This window comes from Uloborus diversus, chromosome 2 (genome assembly GCF_026930045.1).
Source record: "Uloborus diversus isolate 005 chromosome 2, Udiv.v.3.1, whole genome shotgun sequence".
NCBI classification, from domain to species: Eukaryota; Metazoa; Arthropoda; class Arachnida; order Araneae; family Uloboridae; genus Uloborus; species Uloborus diversus.
The window spans coordinates 135,602,353-135,630,191 of record NC_072732.1 but is presented as its reverse complement, the minus strand read 5'-3'; the positions used below and the strand labels follow the sequence as shown (position 1 = coordinate 135,630,191).

The window sequence follows — 27,839 nt, the reverse complement described above, 5'->3', positions numbered from 1 at the left end:
AAGATTAAGTTCCTAATTTTTTTCTTCTACTTACAGTTATACAATAATTTAACCAAAAATGTTGAATTTATTTTTATCTGTAAGTAACACGCGATTCTAAAACGTTTTTAGCCTATTTATCATTGATTTTGCGGCGAAAAGCGTAAGTTTTCTGTTTTTCGCGCGACCAAGAAAAATTCTGCGGGAAGACGTCCCATTTAATCCAGCTAATCAGAGAACTGGACGAACAATTTTAGGTGAAAATTAAATGTAAAATGTTTCATTTAACTCTGCAGAAACTTTTACAGCACTCAAATGTGTATTTTTCATAACTTTTTTAACTTTAAGAGCCATTGTCTGTAAGAATCAGGCAGTTTAAAGCATTTGTGATTGTTGACATTTTTAATTTTTTTTATTTTCACATATGTTGTTCCTTATCATAAATGTAATGTAAATCCGAAATTTGAGCTTTGTCTGACTCACCATTTTTGAGAAAAAAATTTTTTTTTTGTTTAGGGGGCGTGGCACATTTTTGCCGGTTTTTCAAATTTGCAGATTTTAATGTGCTTGTTGCTTGAAGCGCCCTTATAATGACATGGATTTTTTAATTCCATATTACTATATGGTCTTGTTAGATACTGTTACAGCTGTCAAATCGGTGACACTACGAGGGCGACGCCCACAAACTCCGTTTAAAAATGACCGAAAATGAATTTTTTTCTGTATTCAAGGCCAATTTTCTCAAAGCGCCTTCATGATGACACCAACATTTTTAGATCATTTTTTAGCCACACTTACATACATCAAAAATATGTATCAAAATCGGCGTCACTATAAGGGCGCCAGCAGATATTGGAACTTTTATTCAATAAATTTCACAAAAACACAAATATTTAGAATCTAATTACAACTGTCGCCCTCATAGCAGATATCTGATACTACATTAGGTTGATAACCAACATGTTTGCCTAACATTTGCACAAAAAAAATCGGTGTCACTCCTATTATTTTTGGAAATATAATCGTTCCAAGTTAGTACGTTATGACTTTTTTTTTATATATTTATTTATTTAATATTTTCACACCCAGATTTTTTTTTGTACAGATTTATTTTTAATTTAATACAAAGAAGTGTACCTTATAACATAAACAGCTTTGGGCAGCAAGAGAGTCTTTTTCTTGAATAGAAAATGCCCGTTTTGATATAGGTTCCAGGTGGATCTATTGTGCATAACATGTCTAGACTATTATACCAATACTCGTCTTGTTTTTTTCGGCCAAACAAATTTATTTATTCCAATTGTTCTTGACATGCATTTGATATAAACTTGCAAATGGTCAACTTCTACTCTTTTTCTGGGATACCATGTTTTCCCATGCTTTAGTGCTACAAAATTAGCAGTTTTCAATAAGAGATGATCGTCTTTCTGAAACTGGTTTGACTTGATTCTTAATGTTTTCTTCGTTTTGGTCTACGTTATCCTCAAATTCAGTTTCAGATTCTGAATGTTCGCTTTCTTCAATATTCTCATTTGATGTATTGAGAATGCATTCGTTTTTTTTTTTTTTTTTTTTTTTTTGTTTCTTCCATCGAAAAAAAAAGGATAGGATTTGTTTCATAGTACAATACTCTGAAGCAACGAACAGTTTTTTCCCCGTTACGAACTGCATTTCTCATCTAGTGTGCAACTTGACAGGAATGTTGTTTTTTCCCAGTATTTTCACCAATCGTAAATTGTTCTTATAAATACTCCTTCTGCATTGAAGTGAACTTGAACTGAGCTCGTAAAGATAGGGACCATCCAATTTCATGAAATTAAACTTTTGGCAATGCAGGGGTATTTATTAGTTGAAAATTTGAAGCATTTACGTAAGATGTTTTAAGAGCTTCTCTCTATACATCTTCCGTATAAAATCCATTTGCAAGTTGAGGTATGTCAAGAACAATTGGAATAAGCAGATTTGTTTGGCCGAAAAAACAAGATGAGTATTGGTATGAATGAAGTTTAAATGAAGTTTAAATTTCAAAGTGTACGAACACTTTTGGGAGCCACTGTATATGTTAATATAGTTTTATTGCGTTTGTTGGTATGAAACGAGAAGAACATTCCTAAACTATTGATAGTTTTACACTAAAAGTTATCGATAAAAATTATAACATTGAAAATAAATAAACTTGTTAGGTGGATTTTTTTTTTTTTTTTTTTTTTTTTTTTGGCCTCTCTTGGAGGGGAAATAAAAAAAATTTAAAAAAATAATCAAAAAAAAAACAATTTTTACATTTGTTAGATTAGCATGGTGCCGAGTTATGGTAGTGTGAAACTAAATTTCAGTATAGTGTTGGAGTGTAACTTTGAGCAGCAATTTCTTTATTTTAAACTGCAGCACTTATATGTTAATATAGTTTTATTGCGTTTGTTGGTATGAAACGAGAAGAACATTCCTAAACTATTGTAGAGTCTGAAGAGAAATGAATATTACTAAATAAACTAAAAAGTCGACAGTCAAGGTATGATGGGTGAAAATTGCTTCTATTCTATTACATTTAAACGAAGTCATTGCCTGTTTGGTGATTGTTTGACATTTGAAATTGTAACCCTAACTCCAGTGGATTAACCCTAAACACCAGTAGGTATAGCGTTCATTATTGACCATTTTTTCGTTTCTTCATTCCTCTGAAATGACAGTCTTACCAGTAAAACAGTTAAGTGACCGGATCGAGTTCAGCCTTGTCACAACAAAGCCTTTCCCTGCATGTTAAACATTACCAGAACATATTATCAAATTATCATGTCGTGGCGCGAGTTTCATTGTTAAAACACGCGGGTTACTCGATCATCGGTTATTATTTATATGAGGATTAAAATGAATTATTACCCTGGTTCAGAGCTTTCCAACCATTTAGTTTAACCTTGAGTCACGTCAGAAATGGGAAGCAAAATACATTGTTTTGATAAAGTGGTGCGACTTTAATGCAGCAAGATTAAATTTGTAAATGTTCAAAAACTCCCCTTTCGTAAAATAAGAATAAACAGCGTAAAATGGCGCAAATTGCAGATTACTGCAGACACATGTTTCGGCGTTACACCTTTTTCAATACAAAAGAAATGAGTTTATGGATGAAAAGACATTGGAAAAAGCTTTTGTGGAATATCTTTTCATCCATAAGCTAATTTCTTTTGCATTGAAAAAGACGTTCCTTGTAACGCCGAAACATGTGTCTGTAGAAAAAAAAAATTAACTGATAATTTTTTTTAAACAAGTGAAAAAATGTCATATTTTGGAAATTCTTCAAATTTGTATGTTTAAATGTCGTGATTTCGTTTCTAAATAAATATTGTTTTGTTATTTATATTTATTGCTATATTAGTTTTATGGGTAAGGATTATGTTCGATTTTTAATCACATCAAAGCGGTGTTTTTTGCGTTCGGTCAGTCAAAAAAGAAAACAAAGAAAAGTAGCTATTGTTTCTCATAACTATGACTGTCGCAGGGAACGCCGGGTATTTTTGCTTGATTTTTCTGCGCTATTTAAGTTCTTTTGAGGGTTTGTACCTAGGAGGAGGTAGGCTCATGAGTAGGCTTGCCAGATTTCTGAAATGTTCAACCGGACACCGGAATGCCCCCCCCCCCCTCCTCCTCCCAGCGTCGCTAGTGTTCAAAAGGGTTCACACCTGTGGCTGTTTTTTCGAATGTTTCATAGAGCAGTTTATTCTCAAAGCTATTAATAAATGGTAATTAATTATGAACCTAAAACAGGGGTAATAAAAAATGACATAAATAGATAAAATTTGAACTTTTCACTTCTTAGATGGAAAAAAAAATATTTTAATTAGAAAAAACACTTTGAATGATGAATAAAAAAAGTGAAAAAAATTAAAATATACTTTGCATTTCATAGGACTTTTTTTTGGGGGGAGGGAATTAATCTTGTTGTAAAAATTCTCATTAGTTAATCCGGTATTAATTTTACAAGTTAATGTTACAAATGATAAAGTTACTATCCTAACTAATCCTTCACGGTTTTTTATTTTTACAATTTTTTGGTCATTTGTAATCAAATTTATTTTTTCCGGGACATGAAGTAAACCGCCGGGAAAGCGGTATTTCGTCTGAAAACCGGGACTGTTCCTGTCAAACCCGGACGCATATAAGCTACCTTTACTCCTGTTCGGTCATCGAAAAAATTTCAGGCCCTCTCATTGGCTTATTCGAGTGTCAATCAAAGCTTCAAAGATGTGACGTACTGCAATGTTGCTAGTCCTCTCTCGCAGTGTTTCATGTTTGTAATCAGCTAAATACGAATAAGCATTTGCAAATGAGATCTTTAACTGAATGTTGCTGACAAAAGCAGCATTATTATTTCCAATCAATTTCATCCTTTGCAAAACAAATGAAAGCTTTTATTGAGAAGCTATGCTTCGTAATAAAAATAGGTGGCGCCATCTTTAAGTAAAAAATGTATGTTTTACGACATCGTTTTAATTTAAATTGAGATTATTTTTTAAACAGTTCTCACGGTAAATTATTTTGTTGATGGAAAAGCGAATTTCGCAACTTTTCATATTCTTAATGATATTTAATGCAATTTAAACAGCTCTTCTTAAAAAAATGATTACCATTTAAGTTAATACTAAATACTTCTAGTGAATAATTTAATACATAGTAATTTCTAATATAATTTTCTCTTGTGCCAATTTATTTCTAGCTAATTTCTATTGAATATGAGTTAGCATCCGAGAATAAGACTTTCAATTGAATATTGAGCGAGTCTGGCGAACACATCCTTCTTTTCTCATATTAATTTCATAACTCATAAAATAAAATAATGCTCTAAAAAAACATGTAAAATACATAATTAAACGAATAAATAGCATTACCTTTAAGCAAAAAATGACGCTTTTGAAGAAGGTACCATTGGAGTTTAATTAAGCTCATATGTCAACTAATTCTCAATGTAAGTTTTTAAAATTAAGCAGCGAATTTTTTATCTTTTAATATTATTCATAATATTTAAAGTTATGTAAAAAGGAATAAGTAATTTTAACCCTTGAATGAAATAATTGAAAACAACATTAAAAAGCAATGTTTCTTAATGTAAAATTATATATATGTTATTTCAAGTCAAATCACTTTCAAGTCAAACTTTCAGAAATCCCACCCTTTGACACCTTAAATTCATTTATTATTTAAAAAAAAAAATTATCACGCACAGTTGATAAGGCAATTCAAGAGAATTTCATGCAGTTTCATTTACTATTTAACTTAAAAACATTTGGGGAAAAAAGAGTTTCACAAAATTCTAAAACTTGAAAACTCAACCATTTTTGAGACAATTTTGAAAATTTTGAAATCAATATATGATTTTTAATGTATTGTAATAAATACAACTAAATATTTTAGACTGGGCCCATGAAGAGATCAGCAGCTGCTAAATATTATCAGCAAAATTAGCAAAAAAGTTTTCCTTTTTTTTTTTTTTTTTGCTGTACTTCTGATACGACCTTCGTGGTTTCATGAATAGTAGGGTGGATCGATTTTGACTTTTTTTTTTTTAAATCGAAAACGCCTGTGGTGGGAAGAGTTGTGTATTGGCATCAAATGCTCGCATAAAAAATTTTTTGGAAATCAAAATATATTTAGATCCCCCGCCAGCCCCTTAAAGTTTGGCCAAATATGTAAAAATTGACATTTAAAAATTTTTTTTAAAAAAATCTTATGTATAATATTTTTAATCGCCTGTGGTGGGAAAAGTTGTGTATTGACAACTAATGCTCATATAATTTTTTTTTTTTTTTTTTTTTTTGGTAATCAAAATATATTTAGATCCCTCACCAGTCCCTTGAAATTTCACCAAATATGGAAAAATTGACATTTATTTGTTATTTTTTAAATTTCTCATGGCTGATTTTTTTAATCACCCGTAGTGAAAATGATTGCCTAGTAAGATTCTTCACTCATAAGTTATTATAATAATAATAATATTCAAGCTCCGCTCAACCGGTGATATTTTCAATATTTTCGTAATTTTTAAAATCTTGACGTTTTATTGCAAAAATTTTATCCAACCCTTTTTTTATTAAAAAATTAAGCATTTTTGTTTTGCTTTATTTTTCTATAATAGCACTATAGAATTCTTTAGGATTAAAACATAGGTATAAAAGATTAAAGTACCAGAAGTTCGTCGTCGCAGTTTTACAGCAGCTTTTCGCTCATTTTCCCGAAGTATTAGGGGAAAATGACTGAGAGTTCATCTCAGAGTTTTTTGTAATAAAGAAGTTTTACACCTTATACATTGCTTTGTTCTCAAATTTTGGCATTAATTTTCGAGAAGCCAATGTTGTAAGTATAAAGCCATCAAGGCGTGTTGCTCCACAAACAGACAAAGATGCTTCTGTCACCAACCTAACGGCTCTTTCTACCGCTTGTGTATGACATGGTGAATTCCACAACTCACTTTCAGTAACGTCACCCGTTTCAGCTACTTTCTGAAGTTCCGCATTGGGTATATGTTTGGTGAGTGGAGGGTCTGTAAGGACACAATTTTGCCAATTTATCAATTCTCTATAGTCTTTTGCTTGAAAATTTAGAGATGGAATGACAAAATCACGAACTGTTTCAATAGTAAGAGTTCGGGTCTTTAGGATTGTTCGGTGGCCTAATTTCCTTACTGAGGATCGTGTGTCGTTGATCATGGCTATCAGCAGGTTTTCTGGATGACCAAAAATACCATTTCTTTGCATAACAGGGTCAACTACTGATTTCAGATCATCGCTATTATATCTTGAGTAGTGGATAACTTCCCAAATATGCTGTGCACCGGCTGTGCATGAGGGTTCAGTTTTGATGAAAAACCAAACTTTTGCATACACTTTTATAATGTATTCTACAATAGTCCCTATTTCCAGCGATGGCTCTTTTGTACCAACATACAAACGAAGTACTCTGTTTGCTGTTGTAAGCCACCTAGCATGAGATAGCTTTCCTGGTGATTTGGTGGACAGTGATGTTGAACAATTTCCTGAACATATTGCTTGACATATTTGATACAAGTATTTTTGGTCAGTGCTAAGTCCGTCTGTATCAACTGTTGGCAAATCAAAAGCGATTTTTTTTTAAAGTTGACAATTGGAAGCTGCTCACATGTGCCAAGAAGCTTCCCTATAGGACCATTATATGAAAAGGACCTGTAGTGCTTCCATCAAGATGCCGTAACAGATAGCGTAAAGGTCGCTCATTGGCTTGCAACTGACATATGAACCACTGCAACGGCCTTTTTAAATGCAGCTCAGTCTTATTACACCACCTTTCACACCAGTATTGACTGCTGTTCCATCTGATCCTACTGCAATTAAATTCACAGTAGATACTTGGGTTGTTTTTAAATAGTCTAATATGCTTGATAACACTTCATTCGCTGTACCAATTCTTCTGCTCTTGAGTTTTTTGTTACGATTTTTATTTGGTTCATATATGCTTAGCTAAGTGCCAAGAACAGGCTGATTTGTCAGATTGGGGGGGGGGATGATTTAAATAATTTCATTATATCACAGAGAAGAAGAAAAATAAACATTCGGAGGAATCACACTATCTGTCTCTTTGACAATTAAAACTAAGCAGCAGGAGCAAAGAAAAAAGGCAAAACGCGCAATTTCAGATTCCCGGCAAGGGTGGTATATGTAATATGATATGATAATTATTTTGTTCACAAACAAAGGGTCTTACTACTTACTATTTACACCACAGGTAATCAAAAAAATACATAAGAAATGAAAAAAAAGTTTTTAAAAAAAAGTCAATTTTTACATATTTAGCGAAACTTCAGGGATGTGGCAGAAGGTATACATATATTTTAATTACCAAAAATTTTTTTAATGAACATTAAATGTCAATACACAACTTTTCCCACTGCAGGCGATTAAAATATTATACATAAGATTTTTTTTTTTTTTTTAATTTTAAAAATGTCAATTTTTACATATTTGGCCAAACTTTAAGGGGCTGGCGGGGGATCTAAATATATTTTGATTTCCAAAAAAAATTTTATGCAAGCATTTGATGCCAATACACAACTTTTCCCACCACAGGCGTTTTCGATTTCAAAAAAAAAATCATTCAAATAAATTAAATATCATACATTGATATTTAATTACTGATACCCATACTGATGAATATGATTATTTGGGAGTAACTTTTGACAGCAAGCTTAGTTGGAAATCCCACGTTGAGAAGACTGTTGAAAAGGTATGCAGACGTTTAAACGTATTGAAACGCCTGGCGGGCTGCAAATGGGGCTGTAGTCGTAATACGCTTGAAATTACCTATAGGACGTTTGTTCTCCCATTAATGAGCTATTGCTTTCAGAGCCGATCCTAGCAGGTGTGCAGAGTGTGCGCCGCACAAGGGCGGCCAAAGCAAGGGGCGGCCGCAGACCGCATCATATAGTTCTTATAATCAAGTAAAATTCCTCAAGAATTTCTCACAAGATAACTTATAATAAGCAGAATAAATATGCTGATTTTTAAATGTTCAATTGTCAAAGTATGTGTCGATTTCCCGATAGCATTGCATAGTTTAAGAAAAATAGAATGTTAGGGAGCATTGTGTTGGTTCATTGTTCATTAATATCTATTCTTAACACACATGCTTCATTTGGTTGCTAAGTTTGTGACAGAACTGGTAATCAGGCATGGATACAGGGGAGGGGAAAGGCCCCCTTCTGAAGCATGAAATGGTGCCGTCTAAAAGGAGCACCGAGGGCGGCCACTAATATTTACCCCCCAAGCTTTTATAGACCTAAACAATGAAGACATATTTTATTTATTAAAAAAAAGCTATACTGATTAGATACACTCGTAAGCATTTCAAACAACAAACTTTGTAACAAACTCTGTGTTTAACAATCGTGGATGCGTGGAGAGAAAGTGGAAAATTGCCACTCCCTTGAGAGTAACGTATATGAATGACGAACTAAAATGTTGTACTTTCCCCCTTATCTATCTGATCTCCTCCCCCTTTTGCTATCTACCTTTACAATCTATCTCTACATTTTCTTATACATCTCTATTTATTTTGACCTCCTCACCCATTTCCTAATAAAACAAAGAACACTCAAAAAACCGCTTTTTTTTCATTTAAGTAGAGCAAAAAAAAAAAAAAGCTCAAATTCCCCGTAGTGTGCAAAAAGTAGCGTTTGACAAAGATAAAAAAAAATATCGCTGTTTTTATTGAATTAATGCGCACAACTATGAAATGTAACGTAATATAGATACAGCGAAAGGTCCAGCTTGCGGGGGGGGGATGGAAAAAGAAATAAATGCAATCCTTAAAACAAAAAAAAAGGAAAGAAAAAAAGCAAGCGCTGCCGAAAAAACACGTGGTAATCACGTCAGAAAATGAAGTAAGCTATATAGTAAAAAAAAAAGATTAACATTGCTTGCGATTAAGATTCCATCGTAAATATCGAATCGAAAATCAAGTAGTGACGTCACAGGCATAAAAGATTGAAGAACGCTTTTTTTGACTGATGCGTGAAAGGACATGATGTGTTCAGCATTAAAAAAAATTGTAAAAAAAAAACTATTGCGTATTTTTAAGAACTTTTTTCTTCTGAAGAGGGCGAAATGGTTTTACTATTACCAACTTAAATTTCAGAAATGAGGCTTTGATACTTCTCGCAGGATGATATTAGAAAAAAATAAAACCCAAGAAAACATGCAAATTAAAGGTTTTTTCAAAAATTCATAAAAAATACAAAAATTGCTCTATCTTAAAAATTTTTTTGTTCATCATATTTAAAATTAAATTTCCGACACTATAGTATCAAAAATATCTGTCTGGCGCGATTGGTTCGGGGTCTGTGAGGTTAAAAGTACTAAAAAGTGCTAAAAATCACATAAAACATTAAATAACTTTTTTTCTAATTAAAATATCAAAAATCGAAGCCCGAGGTGCACAACTTCAGCAAATACTGCACCTGTATACCAAATTTTATCTTTCTAGGCCTTACCGTTTTCCCGGGATGCGCGCCACACACACACACAAACATCTTATTTTATTATATGTATAGATAAAAGCGTTTGTGTGTGTGTATGTGTGTGTGTGTGTGTGTGTGTTACAAAACTTCTTTGGTTCTGAATCGTTTTGCAACTGTTTTATGAAAATGTAATTTCTCTTCATATGGTGTGGAAGAATTATTACTTTAATAATACTATGGCTTTCAAGTCCAGTCACATGTACTTGAAAACCAACAGGGGGAACTAATCATAATTTAGTCATATTGAACTCACATAAAAATAAAGTAAATATTGTAAAACAGATGTACATAATATATCAGCCAGATACAATGTGAAACAATAGATATAGCAACTAGAAAGAAAAGTTATACGATAAACAATTTATTTATTGGCACAAGAGCAAATTATATTAGAAATTAGCATGTATAAAATTATTCAAAATAAGTATTTGTTATTAATTTAAATGGTAATCATTTCTTTAAGAAGAGTTGTTTAAATTGCATTAAATATCACTTAGAATATGAAACATTGCGGAATTTGCTTTTCTATTAACAAAATAATTTACAATGAGAATTATTTTTAAAATAACTTCAATTTAAATTAAAACGATGTGTAAAACATACATTTTTTGCTTAAAGATGGCGCCACCTATTTCTATTACGAAGCATAGCTTCTCAATAAAAGCTTTCATTTGTTTTGCAAAGGATGAAATTGATTGTAAATAATAATGCTGCTTTTGTCAGCAACATTCAATTAAAGATCTCATTTGCAAATGCTTATTCGTATTTAGCAGATTACAAACATGAAACACTGCGAGAGAAGACTAGCAACATTGCAGTACGTCACAGCTTTGAAGCTTTGATTGACACTCGAATAAGCCAATAAGAGGGCCTGAAATTTTCCTATGACCGAACAGGAGTAAAGGTAGCTTATATGCAACCCGCACGTCTGGCAAACCTACCATGAGAATAGAATTCGTCATTCAATTAAATTATAAGGTATGCCGTGTTAATGAACACCCAAGCAACGCCGGGTCAGCTTTTTGGTAATATTTTTAAAAACTTCCCATCCCCAACCACGGTTAAGGGTCCGAAACAGAAGGGGTGACAGTTATTCTAATCCTAAAGTTTCCAAAAACAGAACATGAACAGATAAAAAAACTCAACGCTAAAACTATAAAGAAAGTTAATATACTTCTAATTCGAAACAAGAAAAGAAAACATTAAATCTCACATGCTTCAAATTTGGTTTCGTATTTAAATTGCTTTGAATCTTGTCTCACTGAAGCCATTTCCACCTTGTACTTCGCTCCAAGTTTCAGTCCAGAAATTTCTACTTTCTCAGCTTTACCTTTCGAGGAAATAATTGTGTTGCCTAAATTTGAAGGATCCGTTCTTTCGACTACAACTTCAACTTCATCTGTCCCTCTCCCTTTTTCTATCAGAACTGGGCTGTAAATTTTGGCTATGCCATTTGACTGTACAGTCACACTAAGTTGAGTCCTCGGATCTATAACGAGTGAAAATATTTAGTTTTAAAACAAATAAATATAATTAACTAATAACTACTATTTCAATAATTTACAAATGAGCTTTATAATTAAAGTAAATAACTTATTTCATAAGATGAAGGCGATGATACATAAGATGACATATGATTTATACATAATTCACTTTTATTCTATGCTTTTACTTAAGAAGTTTAAAGATGTATTAACAAAGCTTTTAACTGTGAGAAGTTCCTTATGATTCTGTTTGTCTTAGAACGTTTGATGTTTCTGTTTCATTTTATTAATTTATTTATGAATTTACTATCATTATTATTATTATTATTCGTATCACTTTCATAATTCATTCAGTCAACAGAATTTTTAATTAATCCAATATTATAGTTCCGTATTTCTGAATTAAACACCAGTTATACTTCAACTTTCTGTTTAATAATTTTTTTTCCTCACTAATTAAAATGAAAAAATAAAAAATCTTTTTCGGCGCGGGCCGATTAGGTTCAATCAGTCTAATCGGATTAAGGCTGGCTCTGCTGAGGAGGTGGAAGGGGGGTGGGATAAAACTTCTGTATTCAATACATATAGCATGAAAAAACATGCACATGAATGTATTTTCATGCCGTGTTTATTGGCTGTTAGAGCACATTATATTCTTAAAGCTAGGGGATCGATTCCACCTTTACAACTCTGACAGTAGGTCTGGTATTGTCCGAACTCAGGCTGTATATGTATACCTTTAGTAAAGGTAATTTGTATAAAAATTAGGAATAGAAATTGAGAATTGATAGGGGAGGGAGAGAAAAACACTATGCACATGACATTTCCTGTATGACTTTTATGCCACACGATTATTTCAATACTAAAGTCTAATGAAGAGCAATTATGAATCCATAATTTTCAAATAACATTAACCCCTCGTTATAGCGCGCCCCGTTATATCACTCATTCGGATATATCGCGCTTTTCCTTTGTCTCCCGAGAAATTTTATTTCAAAAAAAAATGTTGCTTTACATTTGACATCGTAGAAAATCAAATGCAATATTTCACATGCAAAGTTTTTTTTTTTTTTGTTTAGTTTCAAAATTAATGAAAAAAAAAAAAACTGGTATGTTTTCCATGCATCAAATTTGCTGCAAATTAAGCTAGAACTATAAAACCTCAGAAATATTTTAAATTCTTACTTTTTTTCAGTTTTAAAACATCCATTGGTAAGCTAATTTTCTTTTGTTCTCATTAAGAAAACAGTCGTAATGAGAAAATAAAATAATCTTTCTGCAAGTGCACATGTTATCAAGTTGTTCGATAGTTGAATCGTTACTTTTTGACTTCGGTTAAATCGCACTTTCAGATTTATCGCGCTTTTTTGCTGTCTCCCGACAAGCGCGATTAACGAGGGGTTCCAGAACAATTAATTAAAGGTAGCATTTTGCAATTTTTGAGAACAGAGTCCTTTTTTTAAGTGCTTGGATTTCAAAAATAAAAGAACAGAATATTATCATACTGCTTCAAAAATATGGGACTTCAATAAAGGAAAATTGCAATAACTTCTGGAATGTTTACAGTTACTGCGGAAAATCGAACATTGAAACTTATTTAAACTAACATAGGCATTAAAACTTATTTTATTTCTTAAAAAAAATTGACGGCAACCACTTTTGATTTTTAAATTTTTCGCAATTTTCGTAATCTTAACTATCGACATGCGGTTAAATTTTAAGATATTATTTTCTTGGAGCTGTTCATTTTTCTATCCTTTCTTATTTCCTTAGCAAATGTTATTTTTTATCTTGTATTTCTTTTGCTGTTAATAGCCTTTTTGTAATTTGAATTTTTATTTATTTTTAAGTGAGCAGGGGAAAAAAAATTCGGAAACAATTAGTTCCACGGAGAAAAAATACACAAACATTTTCTAAAAACCCGGTTCATTTCGAGATTTCTTCCATCTTCTCAAAATCTGCACAGTTAAAATACTTAAATGTTTTCTCAATCTGTAGTTTTCTTTTTTTTTTTTTTTTTTTTGAGCAATCACGATTGCTAATTGTTTTTATTTGACCGTCCTTGATGTTGTGGTTTCTTTTTCAGCTTGAACCAGGTACCTTTGCAGGCGCGCCTCCTGAATCTGGCGGCGTGTATGTCCTATAAATATGCGTGCTCATACACACTCTCACACGCACGCGTGTGCCTTCACACACATACACACCCGCCTTTACACACATACACTCACGCCTGCGTGCATACACACAAGCCTAAACTACACATGCACGTACGCACGCCTGCACACACACATACACACCAATTATATACACGTAACCACCGCCCAGGAGGAGGGGCAGGCTTGAAGGACAGAAGCCGTTTCTAGAAACAGTAACTCGTAGGGTCCTGCCGAAACTCGTGACTGCGAAAAACATAATTTGAATTCAAAATTTCGGAATTCAAATTAGTTTTTTTTTTTTTTTTTTCTTGCACCAAACGTCTGTTTTGTTACAACTGTCAATATCAAACCAACGCCATATACTACTTGATCAGCGAAGAAAGTATGCGACGCGGAGGACTGGGGGAAAACGAAACAGGTAGAAAGATGATTTCTCCCCATTCCCTTTGCAGCAGACATGAATGTTTACGACCGTGGCCTCACTAGATGGCGCTCTGACGGATTCCATTGTGAACGTGTTGACCGGCGGAAATTACTGCGTTGTTTATATTTATTTTTTTTTCTCTATTATTGTAGCTTCGGTGGTTCAGTGGTAAATTGCTCGCCTGCCACGCGGGCGGCCCGGGTCCGATTCCCGGCCGATGCAAATTATTTATTTTTAATTTTTGCTCACAATGCTTAAATTAAAATACCAGCTCGTATTTATTCTTGGAGCATAAAATTCTCGTTTTTTGATCCTAGAGCAAATCTACCAATCAAAGGGAGCTCGTTTTTTTTTTTTTTTTTTTTTTTTTTTTTTTTTTTTTTGAGCAATCACGAATTGCTTATTGCTTTCATTTGACGGTTGAATGATCTTTTGATTCCCCCCCCCCCCCACCTTCCTCTGCAGCATCACCGTCGACTGGCATCTTCGATGCTGCCCTACATACATACACACGCTTACGTACATACACGCCTACATACGCACATACGCCTACATACACACATACGCCTACATACACACACACGCCTACATATACACACACGCCTACATACACACGCACGCCTGCTCGCATGAACGCTTACACACATGCGCGTACATACACACATACACACACACGCGAACGCCTACAGACACACGAACGCTTACATACCCACACGGACGGACATACAAACACACAATCGCGTACATACATACAAATGAGTTCAGTGATACAAACGCGCGCGAAAGGGCGAAAATACACACACACACGCCACTCCAAAAATTCAAATTTCCTTTTTTTTTTTTGTTGAAGTTCGCAAAGTTTTTCAATTTTTTACCGTTCGCTGGTCAAAAATGACTGAGAAACGTTAGCGAATTGAAAGAAACTTCCTCAATGAACGACGATCTTAGACTTAAGGTACATGATGGAGATCAACATGATTTCGAGAATAAATATCGTAAAAATTTTCCCAATCCTTAAAAAAATAATTACACATATCAATTAAAATGTTGTCATTTTTTTCTGGCAAAGTAAGGTGCGCTAGTTTTGAAATTTCAATTTCGTTTAAATGTCGATCTTCCCAAAATATCAGGAAATAAGCACCACATAGTAGTTGGAAATTTTAATTGACTGCAGTCGTTCCTCAAATTTGTTTTGTGATATCTCATCTCTTATTTACATTTTTCTTTGCTTTTTTCTTTTCTTTTCTTTTTTTTTAAATTGTAATTCAACTGGATTTCATGATTTAAAAATTTTAAGGACATTCTAAAAGATAGTGGAAACGTTGGCAAAGAAAGGAGCGTGTCTTGAGATTTTAGAGGCGGGGAATTTATGCTACGCTCTGACGCTATGGAGGTAAAAAACGTTACTTCTGAATGAAATCATTATAAAATTGTAAGAAAATATTTCATTTCTTTAGAAGATAACTATGAAAAATATAATACTTAAAATATATAAACTTTATATTTACCTAAAGTTGTAATTATAATTTTGGATTCAATCCCCCTCAAGATTTTTGACCCCATTGGAGTTACAAAAATTTCATACTCTGTTCCAAATTCTAAATTTTCTATTAGTTGCATTGTTTCTTCCGCAATACTTGTTCCTGAAAGTTCTTTCGGATTTTCCAACGACGACCATTTCACTTCAAATCTTCGAATTACCCACGAAATATCTGTTGGTGGAGCCCACTGCAGTTCGACGGATGTGTTCCCGATAAAAGATGGACGAAGACCGGAAACTTGGCCTAAATTTGCTAAAAAAAACACAAGAGCTATAATATCAAAATATGCTTTTCTTTTTTTAAATTAATAACATATTCCCCAATACGAGTCGGTGATTATATTAATTAACCGGTAAATGTGATAAATATGGATCAATATTCAATAGTTTATCGCATTTACCAGTTTCAGTGGGGATTGTGAAAAATCACCGGAGATTGTACAAAATCACCAAATTTATTACATTAACCGTAACATATACATAAATAATACTTTTTCAGAGAAGAACATTATTGTTAAAAATGCCTACTCATAGGCGTCGGAGCCGGGAGAGCTGGGGGAGCTTGAGCTCCCCCTGGAATATTTCTGACCGGCTGCGCTCCCCCGGAAAAATTCTCGCACAGCAGCTTTCTGTCGTACATTGTTTACCTCAAATCTGATTTCAAAAATGTGATTTGCCTTTTCAAAGAATTTCCACCTAATAAGCAACAAAAGCAGGGGACAGACGGAGTGTTAGTGCACTTGAGTCCACCTTAACCCTTTTTCTCACTGTTTACACACCTCTTGATTCCCGGAAGAAAAATAAAAGAATTTTAGACAAGCTATCCTACCGGCTGCGGAAAAGTGGTCTTTGCCCCGCGGCCAGCAAAAATCAGTACCAGTACTGATAGGGGTTTGCTCCCCCCCCCTTGAGTTCGTGTTTCGGGAGCGGCATCGCAGTTTAGTTCACATTCTGGTTTTGCCTCGCATGCCGTTTTTTTTGTCACGTTATCACAAAAAGGATAGTGAGTCAGTTTGTCATTTAAATATGAATAATATGGAAGGTGTTACAGACATAAGTATAAAAAAAGGTTACTAAGGTAAGCAACTTGTTCAAATCAAATGATTTCAACTTTCCAGAAACTTATCTTATTTTAAGATATCTGGCTTCTTAAGGCACAATGTAAAGAATTTCTAGCGGAGTCTTTTGAAACTGGTTGATTAAAATAAACTTGCAAAATATAACGTGAAAGTTAAACTAAAAGACCAAGTGGTCGTGTTCTTTATTCATTGCAATTACCTACATCAAAAAAAAAAAAAAAAAAAAGAACTCGGGGAGGGAGGAATCCCCATTTACAAATCAATTTGTTTATTTATTTATTTTACTTCGTTTATTTCCATCTTTTATCATTTTTCACTCCTTCATAAAAAGATAAGCCCAGAACAAAGAAAAATCTTTAAAGACTTCCCAAAAGTTTATGTAGTTACAAAACAAGAAACAGTCCTAAACTAATTCTCGAGGGATCATGAACGTACATATATTTTGGGTTTAAATTCTATGTTTCGATCACAAGGTACCATCAGATCGCAAAAATTTCATTGTTCGATGATCTATCGAAACCGAAAGTAATCTGTTGCCAGATAAAGACCCTGTAGCGCCCGAAATAGATATTCTTCAAATTTTTAATTTATTTTTGATGGGAAATATTATCAAAAGAAACAACATAAATCGGTGGCGTACTCAGAAATTACTTTTGTAGGCGCAAATCATTGCTGTGATAAAAAACGCAATTTTTAGAACTACCCCACTAAAAAATTTAAAAGAAAAAAATGTGCCCGTTACTTTGTTTCATTTTAAACCGTCAGGGATAGATTTTTTTCATGAAGGTATAAAACTGCAAAGATAAATAACATTCAAAGAATACTAAAGGTACAGGAACACTACAGGAACAAAAATTCACATAAATCAAAATCGGTGAAATCTTCACTATTATAATATTCCTAAAATCTTTCAATGATTAATAAAACTGTTTCTACGTAATAATCAGTTTTAAAAAATGCGAGTTCATTGAAATGAAAAATTTTGAACCTAATACTTTACGAAATAAGAGTTATTCAATTTTTTTGCTTTCCTAATTTACGATTTTTTTGTCACATACAGATATATTTTCATGCCAAAATTGTAACTTTTCATTTATTATTTTTCATTTATTAAAAAAGCTCCTACAATATTTTATAGTTTCTCTCAAAAACTTTTACTAAAATTTATCTGAACAATAAAATATATAACGAACACTTCATTTTAACACATTTCCAACGTTCTGTTTCTCCACGCTCCTGTTTCATCTTTTTCCCTTTTTCTAGTTCTCAGAAAATAAGAGAGTCTTCTAAATGCTACGCTGCCGAAGTCCTCCCTTTCCTTCAAAATTATTACAGACGAGCGCCTAAAATTTTGTTTTCAGGACTCGGTTAACTGAAAATTTCCGAAAGAGAGTCCCTGAATACCTTGTTCTCCAACAACATGGGAAATGAAATAATATTCCCTTTTTGGGAATTCAATTTCAAAAAATTGCTCGGCGCCTAACCAGGGGCTGATTACTGAAATAATTATGCATAACATTACAACTATACGAAAAAATTCCATGTATTTTTAAAAGTAATAATGATAAAAAATGGCATTTTATTTAGAAAAGAACTTCTTTAAAGGAGAATTTTTATTAATTCTGCCACTAGCGAATTTACCATGCCACAATTTCGAGTGCCCCGAAGGGGATTCGTGGATGCACATGATAAATAATTTATATAGTTTTGGGCCCCGAAAATGCATTCCGACAGTGCTAATAGAGTCTTCAGGGAGCCCCGAAATTATTGCAGGCCTAGGGCCTCACATTTTGTTATTCGGGACCTGCCTCTAACGCTGACAAAATCATCCGCAGTCGCGTTTTTTAGAGATTATAATTTCGAAAAAAATAAGGAGAAGGAACCTCTGAACCTTTTCTGATAACATCATTGAAGAACGCTCCCTAGGACAACTTTGAAAAATTACCAGAGTAGAGCCCTAGTACAGCCTTTTCCCCTGACATCATTGAAGATTGTCTACAATAGCAATTTTGGATCTTCAAATTCGAAATATTGAGAGGGAAATGCAAATCGATTTGAAAATTCGATCGAGGACAATCCCTCGAGTCATATTACTAGTTTCATTAACGTCAACAAATATGGTATATAATCCGCTTTTAAGACATTAATTTCGAAAATTTTTCAGGGAAATTTATTCGAACCTTTTTTCCTCTTAACATTCCAAAAATCGCTTAAAAACTCGTTTTTAGAACAAGAGTTTTGAAATTTACCCTTAACGCGGTCATCTTCGAGTACTGGCCGATCCCCTTTCAAAACCAGAGTTTTATCACCTCATTATCTCCGTATACGATGTCTTTATTAAATATGATTGAAAATTTTGCTGGGAAAGAGAGAGAGAGACGGAGAGAGAAAAGCTTTGAGAAGCTAATATCTTATGGGGAAAAAATTTAAGTGTCCCCCCCCCCCCTAAATTATTTTCTGGTTATGGCATAATGTGTCTCAGCTCCCCCTACTTCCACCAAGTTCCTACGCCTCTGTGCCTACTTGTGGTTCTACAAATTAAAATTTTCAATAAAATTTCCTAATACACGGTAAGTACTAATTAAATATAGGTACCCATTTTTAATTTTTTTTCCTTCAATTTTCTTCCACGTGTATTCATGTCGAAAAAACAATTGAAGGAGTTGAAATAGAAAACAATAATCTCAGCTAAATCTCTTGAATTGTTCAAAAGAAAAATGTTACAAAAATCAAGAATTGACATGTTACCTTACCTTTCCAATTATAAGAAACTTTTATTAACCAAAACTTCCAAAACTTGTAAACGTAACAAAAAGGCGGGGTGAGAAAAACAAATGCATAGTTTCATTGAAAGGGGAGTCATGGCGTAGACTGCGCCATTGAAATTTTTAGAGGAGGATATTTAAGGGATATTTTTCCTGATTTTGGGGGGGGGCCTCTTGATTGGGGGGTCTTTGCGTAATTTAAGGGAGTGAGTCCTTGCTCTTAGGGGGGGGGGGGCGACCATGGTATAGTATTACATTTATCTTATTTTCATTGATCAATTTACTGAAAACATTATTTAAAATAAAAATTTAAACAAAAAAAAAAAAAACAAAGCTTTGTACTGCATATAAAAGTAAAATTTATGAATGCAAGACATTAAAATTTAGTACTCGCCCGATCTTGTTTTAAGATATGCGTAATAGATGGCAGCACCTAAACTAATTCTTCAGACAACATCGCTTACTTCTTTCCTACTTGAAGCAACGAATTCCCTTTTAACAGAGGCGGGGAGCCTTTTTACCACTAGGCAAACCAGTCATTTATTATTTCCAGAAGGTTGGGGGGGGGGGGGGGGGGGGGGGCGAGCGGGCGGCAAAGGGCATGTGCCCATTTTTTTTTTTACATTATATGTAAAAACAACAGCAAAAACCACGCCTTTTTGCATGCAGAAGGGGAACTTGGGGCAAGGTTTTAGTTCAAAATAGATTGTTTTTTCTTTATCTACTGTGACTTTCAAAACAAAATCCAATTAGTTTTTGAAAAAGCTAAGTCACCTTAAATATTTTACTTTGCATCACATTCCCCTACATTGATTTCCCGACGGCAAGAAGGCATTTGACTACCGTAAAATACGAACCTGACTGGAGGCCACATTCAAATTATAAGCAGTAATAAAGAGGTCGGATAATTTGATAAACTGATACATGCAACTTTTATGTATTTATTGCGGTTTTTTGTACAGTTTTGCTAGTAGTTTGCAATACATACAGATACTAGGGGAAAAAATTAAATTGTTTAGGTTTTATTTAACATACAGAAAAAACATTTTTCTAACACAAGGGTTATAATTTGGAATAGCATTAATCTTTAATTTTTTGTCTTTTATAAACTATCACAAAATACCACTTCCAAATGAAAATAATAAAATAAAATCCTTCAAATTTAATCATTTCTTTTTCAGTAATAATATTATGAAAAAAAAATCGAATTCATAAGGAAAAAGGATACTGTCGAATATACTAGAACATTAGGCAACTTTTGGGACGAAAATTTGAATCGAATCTGATGGAATAGTCTAATACGCCAGTCAAAAAACATGGAAATTTTATCCGCAGAATAAAGATCTAACATGTATAAGAGGTAAAATAAAGCTAGCATTCGCCGAAGTTTAGGATGGTTTATTGAATTCAGGTGAATCTAGTTGAGGATGAAAAGCTTTGTCTCATTTGCTCTCTCTCCTTCCACAAACCTTACCAAAGATCGTCTAAAATTGCGTTTAAAATTTTACAACGCGTAAAATTTTCTGGTGGAGCTCCTCCAACCCCCCCTCCCCCCTTCCAACATCCCAAAAAAATGTTCCAAATCCCTTTGAATTTCGTAGTAGCACTTCAGTTTTGACAAACTCCCGGAGGGGAGTCTGCAAGATCTCGTCCCCCTAACCAGGAAACCACCATACGATACTGTAACATTGAAAAAATGCGAAACAAGTAGCAATAAAAAGAGCACAGTAACACATGTTTTTGGATGCATTAAAAAAAATCATTTGCTCTCCTGTTCCAATCCCAATTACTGGAATATAAGGTCTTAAAATCTGCCGAAGTTTTGAGAAAAATCATCAAATTTACAGAATTTCCGAGAGTAATCGAAGGTATCATTCACAAACTTTGCAGATGGATGTCCTGACTCATACAGACGATAAAATTGCATGATAACTTAATTTTCCCCCAAGTGTTTTAATTTGGCTGGTTCCTTGAAATTTCTGTAGACTTTAAGACCTCATATATCGATAACAGCGACGAGTGTGAATAGTTTTTGCGTCAAAAAAATGTCACAATATACTTTTTCGACTGCAAGCTATTTATTTATTTATTTTTCTTTATTTCACTATTCGTATGGTTCCCTAGTAATATCATTGAAGGTCTTTAGAAAACTACGGTTTTGGAGCTTTATTGCCAGCCCCGTAACGTTACCTAAGGTTGCCTTGCCTACACTTGAGTTTTTATGACTTCAATTTCGAAAAACTTCCTGCATAGGGTCCCTGAATCTTGCCTCCCCCTAGCACCATTAAAAGTAGCCTAAAACTGCGGTTTTAGCACTACAATTTTGAAAAACATTTGGGGAGAGAAACCCGGAGCAACTATTTCTGAGTGAATATTATACTTACGATTACGTTCAAATGGTTAATTCTTAGATTTTGTAAGGACTCCCAAACCAAAAACCGAATTCACTCCCTCCCTCTGTTTATACATTCGTTTGAAAAAATTAGGGGTCCGACAAAGTCATACCCCCCCCCCCCCCCTCCAACACACACACACCTAGTTTTTTTGAACTCACAACTATTCTGAGAAAACATAAGATAAAAATGATTTTTAGTTTTGGTTTACGATTATAAATTTAGAACTAGTTCATAACAATTAAGAAAATTTATGCTGACAACTATTGCAAGTTTGAAGTCGTTGCTAGTCTGCATAAGATAATTTGAACTTTTTGACCAAAAAAATACCTAAAATTATCTTTCCAACGTCTCCATTTAAAAAGATAGAGATCACGTAATCTGTAGCTGTCGGACTAGCTTCGCGGAGGAACATTATTTTGCAAATTGCAGTTCCACCTTTTTTTTTTTTTTTTCAATCTGAAATTCTGAAAGCGATTCGAACAGCAAGAGTTCCGATAGTTGGGCTTTTACTGTATTTTCTCGCAGGTTCGGAGATTGGAGATGCAAGTGCATACTCGTCTCCCAATCAGGATGCATAACGCGATACATGTGAGGCAGGAGGCGGCTCCAGTAGTTTCGCCGCACCAGGCGATGTTGGCAAGTGCCGCTCCCTGGTCGTAATAACACACATATATTTTTAATCATATAGAGCACACTGTCATGTATTGCTACAACTTGAGCTGCAAAGAAAAAAAACAAGGTACAAGTTTAGGTTTTTCATTCCACCCCCCCCCCTTTTTTTTTTTTTTTTTTTGCCTCTTGTCATTTTGCCATCATGAAATTTGCCGCCCCTAAAGTCTACCGCCTTCGGCGCTGGAACAGGTCTTCTACCCCAGGAGCCGAGCCTGCTTCTACCAGGTCTACTAATACCATCTTTTACCACCAGTTTTCCTGTCAATTGTGTACTGCCTTCCTCCAAATTTTTTAATTTGGCACGTACACCGTTCTGCTTTTAGGTACTTCATATATGTACTTTCAAACATACTATTCGCACATTTCAATAACGCGCTGTCCAGAACCAAAAGTAGACATAGTTTTTCTTACCCTTCGCTTGATACGAACATATTGTCCTCAGTTCGTTTTCACAGCATGCAGTACATGACACGGATGACAAGGAGACATCATAGTAGCAGCAATTTGGGTCTCCCGAACACTCGGAACTGAGTTCTACAGGGATTTAAAATAAGTTATATATTGCTCAATTCAATTCTCAGGTGTCACATTTTTGCGAATATACCTGTACTTTATTTTCGGAATTTTAAGCTTTGACTTTTGATTTTTACATATTAACATCAGTTTAATTCAATTTAAATAGCTTTGTCTCCCTCGTGCACTTGGATAGAATAGCGTAAAGACTGGGGTTGTTTCCTTCAGTCAAAAATACTACTTTTAGTCACTGATATTGATAGAATAAGCGAAATAAAAAACATGGACCCAGGAAATACTTTTATTTTCCCAACAGTTATTTTTTATTTAATTTCTTTAAATGTTCAATTTTTCAAACAAGGCGTGGTCTTTATGACGTCACAAATGATGCACTTTGGCGCATCTTTCTACCGCATTTTCCACGTTATAATAATCAAGAAGCGAATTAAATATTGCGCTCTACGCTTACTATCAACCATATCGTTGCCAGTACACGTGAGTAAAGATGCCAATTAAATATTTTGCTCTGTGAATGGCAACACTGAATGGCATTTCATCTTTTGTAATATCATTGGCAGAAGCGTAAACAATGAAAGCGCATCGACTAAAGTATTTTTTAAAAATATTAAACTTAAACAAATTATTTAAAAAATGATCAGATCCTATATTTTTAAGCTTGCTGTTTCAGAAAAAAATACTTTTAAAATTTTGGAAACGACCTCATTAAGTACTATATGATTTTGAGTGGGTGGGAAAGCTTTTGATCATTGCCAAAACAGAACTGAATATAAGAAATTACAATATTAATTATTAATCAAGTTAACAAATTTATTTCAAGGCTAGTACATAAACAAGCCTATGTTTGAAGATTTTGGGCATTGAAACTTTTCATATAATACAGGTTTTCAAGACTTTTCTTGGTTCAAGTCGTTAGTTAAAAAGCTTTTTATCACCACTGTACTTGTTCCACTTACCTGTTTCTTGTTCAACCATCTGGGACAGATCCAACCAGAAATTCCACGTTATATCGTTTGTTTCGACAATTCTGGCAATGCTGCTTAATTTCTTAGGGCTCCAGGTTGTCATGGGCTGTTCTTCTTTGGAGCAAGTTGATTGTGATGCCTTAAAACCGGCAGCGACTTCACTAATACGAAGACAAGTTTCGTCTTGGGACACGTCATTCTTCATACAAGTCGGAACTAAGAGACAAAATTTTAATTCTTTGTGAACGTAGATTATAAGAGAAGACAATTAGCGCCCCGATTCTCGTGCATTGAAAAATGTTATACGGGGATAGTTTGTTCACTTCGTCCCGAAAGAAACACTGAATATATTTCATGTTTTAAAATATTCTATTAATTTTGAACCATTATATTTTGCATTTTCATAACCTGACATCGTAGAGGAATGGTGTTCGAAGGGTATTTAATCATTATTAGTAGGGTTTTTTTCCCCTTCATCCGTATGAAATTGAATATAATAGTTGATGAAGGTTTATCCATTTCTTCTATTTTTACATTAGCAGAATATGGATTAACCAGTGTGGGTCAACCTATCCCACAATTAAGTTAATCCAACGACTAACTGTTTAACTCTGCCTCTCAATTAATTTTTGTAATTAATATTTTCAAATTTTACTACAAAAACTTGATTCCGAAGTCATGGTTATGGTAAGAGCTTTAGCTTATATTTTTTCTCCTAAATGTTCAATTCTCTTTGTTTATTTACTTTTTGAACGCATAGAAGAAAACCAGGAACTAACTACTCCGGTTCACTCCAGAAAGACAAAGAGCACAACGTCACAAAACTTTAATATAGCAAAGATAATAATCCCTTCCAGTGGCGCACACAAGGAGGGGTCCATGGGGTCCGGACCCCTCCCATAGGTTTTGCTTTTTTACCGATTGATTATGATTCTATTTATTTCGTACGTACAATAATTTCAAACATAAGTAACAATACTTTCAGTTGTTATAAGTGAAGTAATAAAATCCTCATGTTAAAAGATTTTTTTAAATGTTGTGCACTTTTTCTATAACGAATTGCTTGTAAGAAGCAGAATGGTGATTATAAATAAATACACTGCATAACCATGTTTTTAGTTTTGTAATTACAGAATAAAATGAGATTCTCTGAACTTGAATCCATTTTTTAATTATAAGAAAAGTAAAAGCATAAATTATTTTGCTCCCTGCTTATTTATGTAAATATATTTCATTTAACAATGCTAATTCAATTTCAAGAGTTTATTTCTTACTGTTTTTCATTCCCGGGAATCGAAAAATCATGCCAATATATTTGACGGTATATTGGGGTATGATAAAAGAATGAGGCTTTTGACCTTGGACCCTCCCCTTACAAAATTCCTGTGTGCGCCACTGATCCCTTCATAGATGGCTGATGCACTAAAAAAGAACGGGCTCAAAGAAAGTGCAAGGGGAATTGGGAGGTTAGGTGGGCGCTGCTCCAACAGTTGCCTTTTTTATTAATTAAAGTTTAACGTTATTATTGATTAAATGACCTACAAAAAGTTGGGAATGCGACCTCAAAATTGGGATGGAGTGTCACACTAGACTTCTTTTTTCCTATTTAAAACTATTTTTCATTTTTTATGATATAATAACTTGAAAAATATATATATAATCCACTTATTAAGTCAATTCTTCATTCTTTTAATCATGTGAATCGATCAATTTCATAATTTTTAGACATGCATATCGTTAATTTTGAACTTGGAAAAGTGGAGGGACTAAGCCCCTTCACTTTTAAAAGTGAGGGGCTATTGCCACCTGCCCCCCCCCCCCTACGAGCCGCTTATGAATCTCTTAACAAATCGTAACTTTAGCTACAGGAGTTCAAAAGAAAATGCGGTTCATACTTGCGGTAAGTGATATTTCATGCCTCCACTCTCCACCTTCTTCCTCAATTGTTATCTGGTAACTTTCTTCTGGTACAAATCCTAAAAGCAGGACTTCTTCCACGTTACCAGTTGCTGCAACCATAGTTGTGCCCGATTGAGCCGCCGCTGCTTTGACAACCGATGTCCCTTTATTCATGGACACGAGTATTGGAGTTTTCAGTTTCATCTCTCCGTCGCTGCTGATCATACACTGGACAGGCAGTTTTGGATCTTTAAAGATAAAAAAATAAATAAAAAATGAGCTGATGTGTGCGCCACATGGCTTCCTTTTTCTACAATTTAATGATTTTGACTCAACACTTTCAGAAAAATACCAACACCATAACCTAACTTGTTTCGAACGAGCGAGTCACTCACATTAAAAAATTAAAAAACGTTTCAAATATCAACTAGTTTGTCGCAAACAGATTACGTTTCCCAATATCGACAATTTTAACGTGATTCAATTATCATATATATTTTTAACTATCGCCAAAAACGCCAAATTGAAACCAAATTCGAAAAAACAATTTTTTTTCACCAAATTTGTCGCTAACTTGGCGACCAAAAGCTTGGTGAAAAATTACCAAAAGTTCGCCAAATTATAACATAACTTGAGCTTTGCAATGAAATTAACATTGGTTTTCTCCCAAAAAGGTGTAAAAGACCCCTTTTGGAACATACGAATGCAACCATAAGGGGATTTGCACAAATAGACCCCACTAAGAGTCTATACTTAGCAAATTTCAACTTTTTTACGGCACACCGTTTTTGAGTTATGCGACACATATGCACAAAGGAACATTACAAGAAAACTCGTAGTAATTAACTCGAGCATGCGATGGGCTCGAAAAAACATCTCAACATTGGGTTGGGGGGTGAGAAAATGGAAAAAGGCCGATATTAGAGTGTTTTTTTTTTTTTTTTTTTTTTTTTTTTTTTGCAGTATACAATACTGTCTTCACTATGTAAAACGAAGTAAAAACTGAGTATTATATATGCCTTTTAAACGTGTAGTAACTTTTTAAGTAAAAAAATGAAGTTAGTAAATAAATTATCTATTTTTATCAATGTATGTCTCTAAATTTCATGAGGATGGACTAAAGGTATTTGCAAGTATGCGTGTATAATATGTATTTTTAATTTCTTTATTTTTATTTTAATGTGAACTTGTTACTTCGAGATGTATTCTTCTTTCCATTTTTTAAAAGTTTGTATAAAATATCTTACAGAATTTATTTACCACTAGCTTTTGCTCGCGGCTTCGCTCACGTTGATGTAGTTTTTTTTTCAATTGATTCAAGTTAATGGTCATTACAGGCAGAGGTCAAATAGTTACCAAAACATTGTTTGTCTCTAGTTTCGCCGACATTTCAAATTGCCTGCCCCCTTAAATATATCAAAAGGTATGATTAAAACTGAAAATTAGGGGGAAAGGGAGTAAATGAAATGTTGGCAAAACTGAGAAGAAACCCAAAAATCACAAAAAAAATAATCACGAAAACGTTCAGGAGTTGTAAAGAAGTCAGTTTGGGTAATTCCCAAAAAATCCAAGTCGAGTGAGGTCAAATATTCTTAAATAAAGTGAAACAGTTCCCCTATAATCCCGATCTCCATCAAATACATAATATCCAGCGCTACACCGGCAATCTAAATTATTGTATAATGTGTAACTTCTTACCGTAGATATCGTCCCAAAATAGGGTCAACAATGATGCAACCCGAAATGTTTCCAATAAACAGTAAAAATTTGGCAATTGTTTGAAATTGTGTGCAAAGACAAAGTAATGGAAGTTTTTGCGCTGTTTATGAATTTGCGAATTAGTTGGCGAATTATTTTACGTGTTAACAAATTTAAAGAAAGAAATATTAAAGAAATGGCGATATTTGGTTACA

At 33.8% G+C, this 27,839-nt stretch overlaps 1 protein-coding gene and 1 non-coding gene across 2 annotated transcripts in view; one reads left to right on the top strand and one right to left on the bottom strand.

The window, feature by feature from the left end:
• LOC129216555 (uncharacterized) overlaps positions 1–27,839 on the bottom strand; it is a 78,335-nt gene that overhangs the window by 42,683 nt on the left and 7,813 nt on the right. Inside the window, exons 3-6 of the mRNA XM_054850770.1 lie at positions 25,923–26,174; positions 24,019–24,243; positions 15,588–15,872; positions 11,229–11,504 (exon numbers count right to left, since the gene is read on the bottom strand). Of these exons, the coding sequence (XP_054706745.1) occupies positions 11,229–11,504; positions 15,588–15,872; positions 24,019–24,243; positions 25,923–26,174 (1,038 nt within the window). The remainder of the gene's footprint in view (positions 1–11,228; positions 11,505–15,587; positions 15,873–24,018; positions 24,244–25,922; positions 26,175–27,839) is intronic.
• Trnag-gcc (transfer RNA glycine (anticodon GCC)) lies at positions 14,231–14,301 on the top strand. Its single transcript has one exon. It is a non-coding gene; the product is annotated as a tRNA-Gly (tRNA).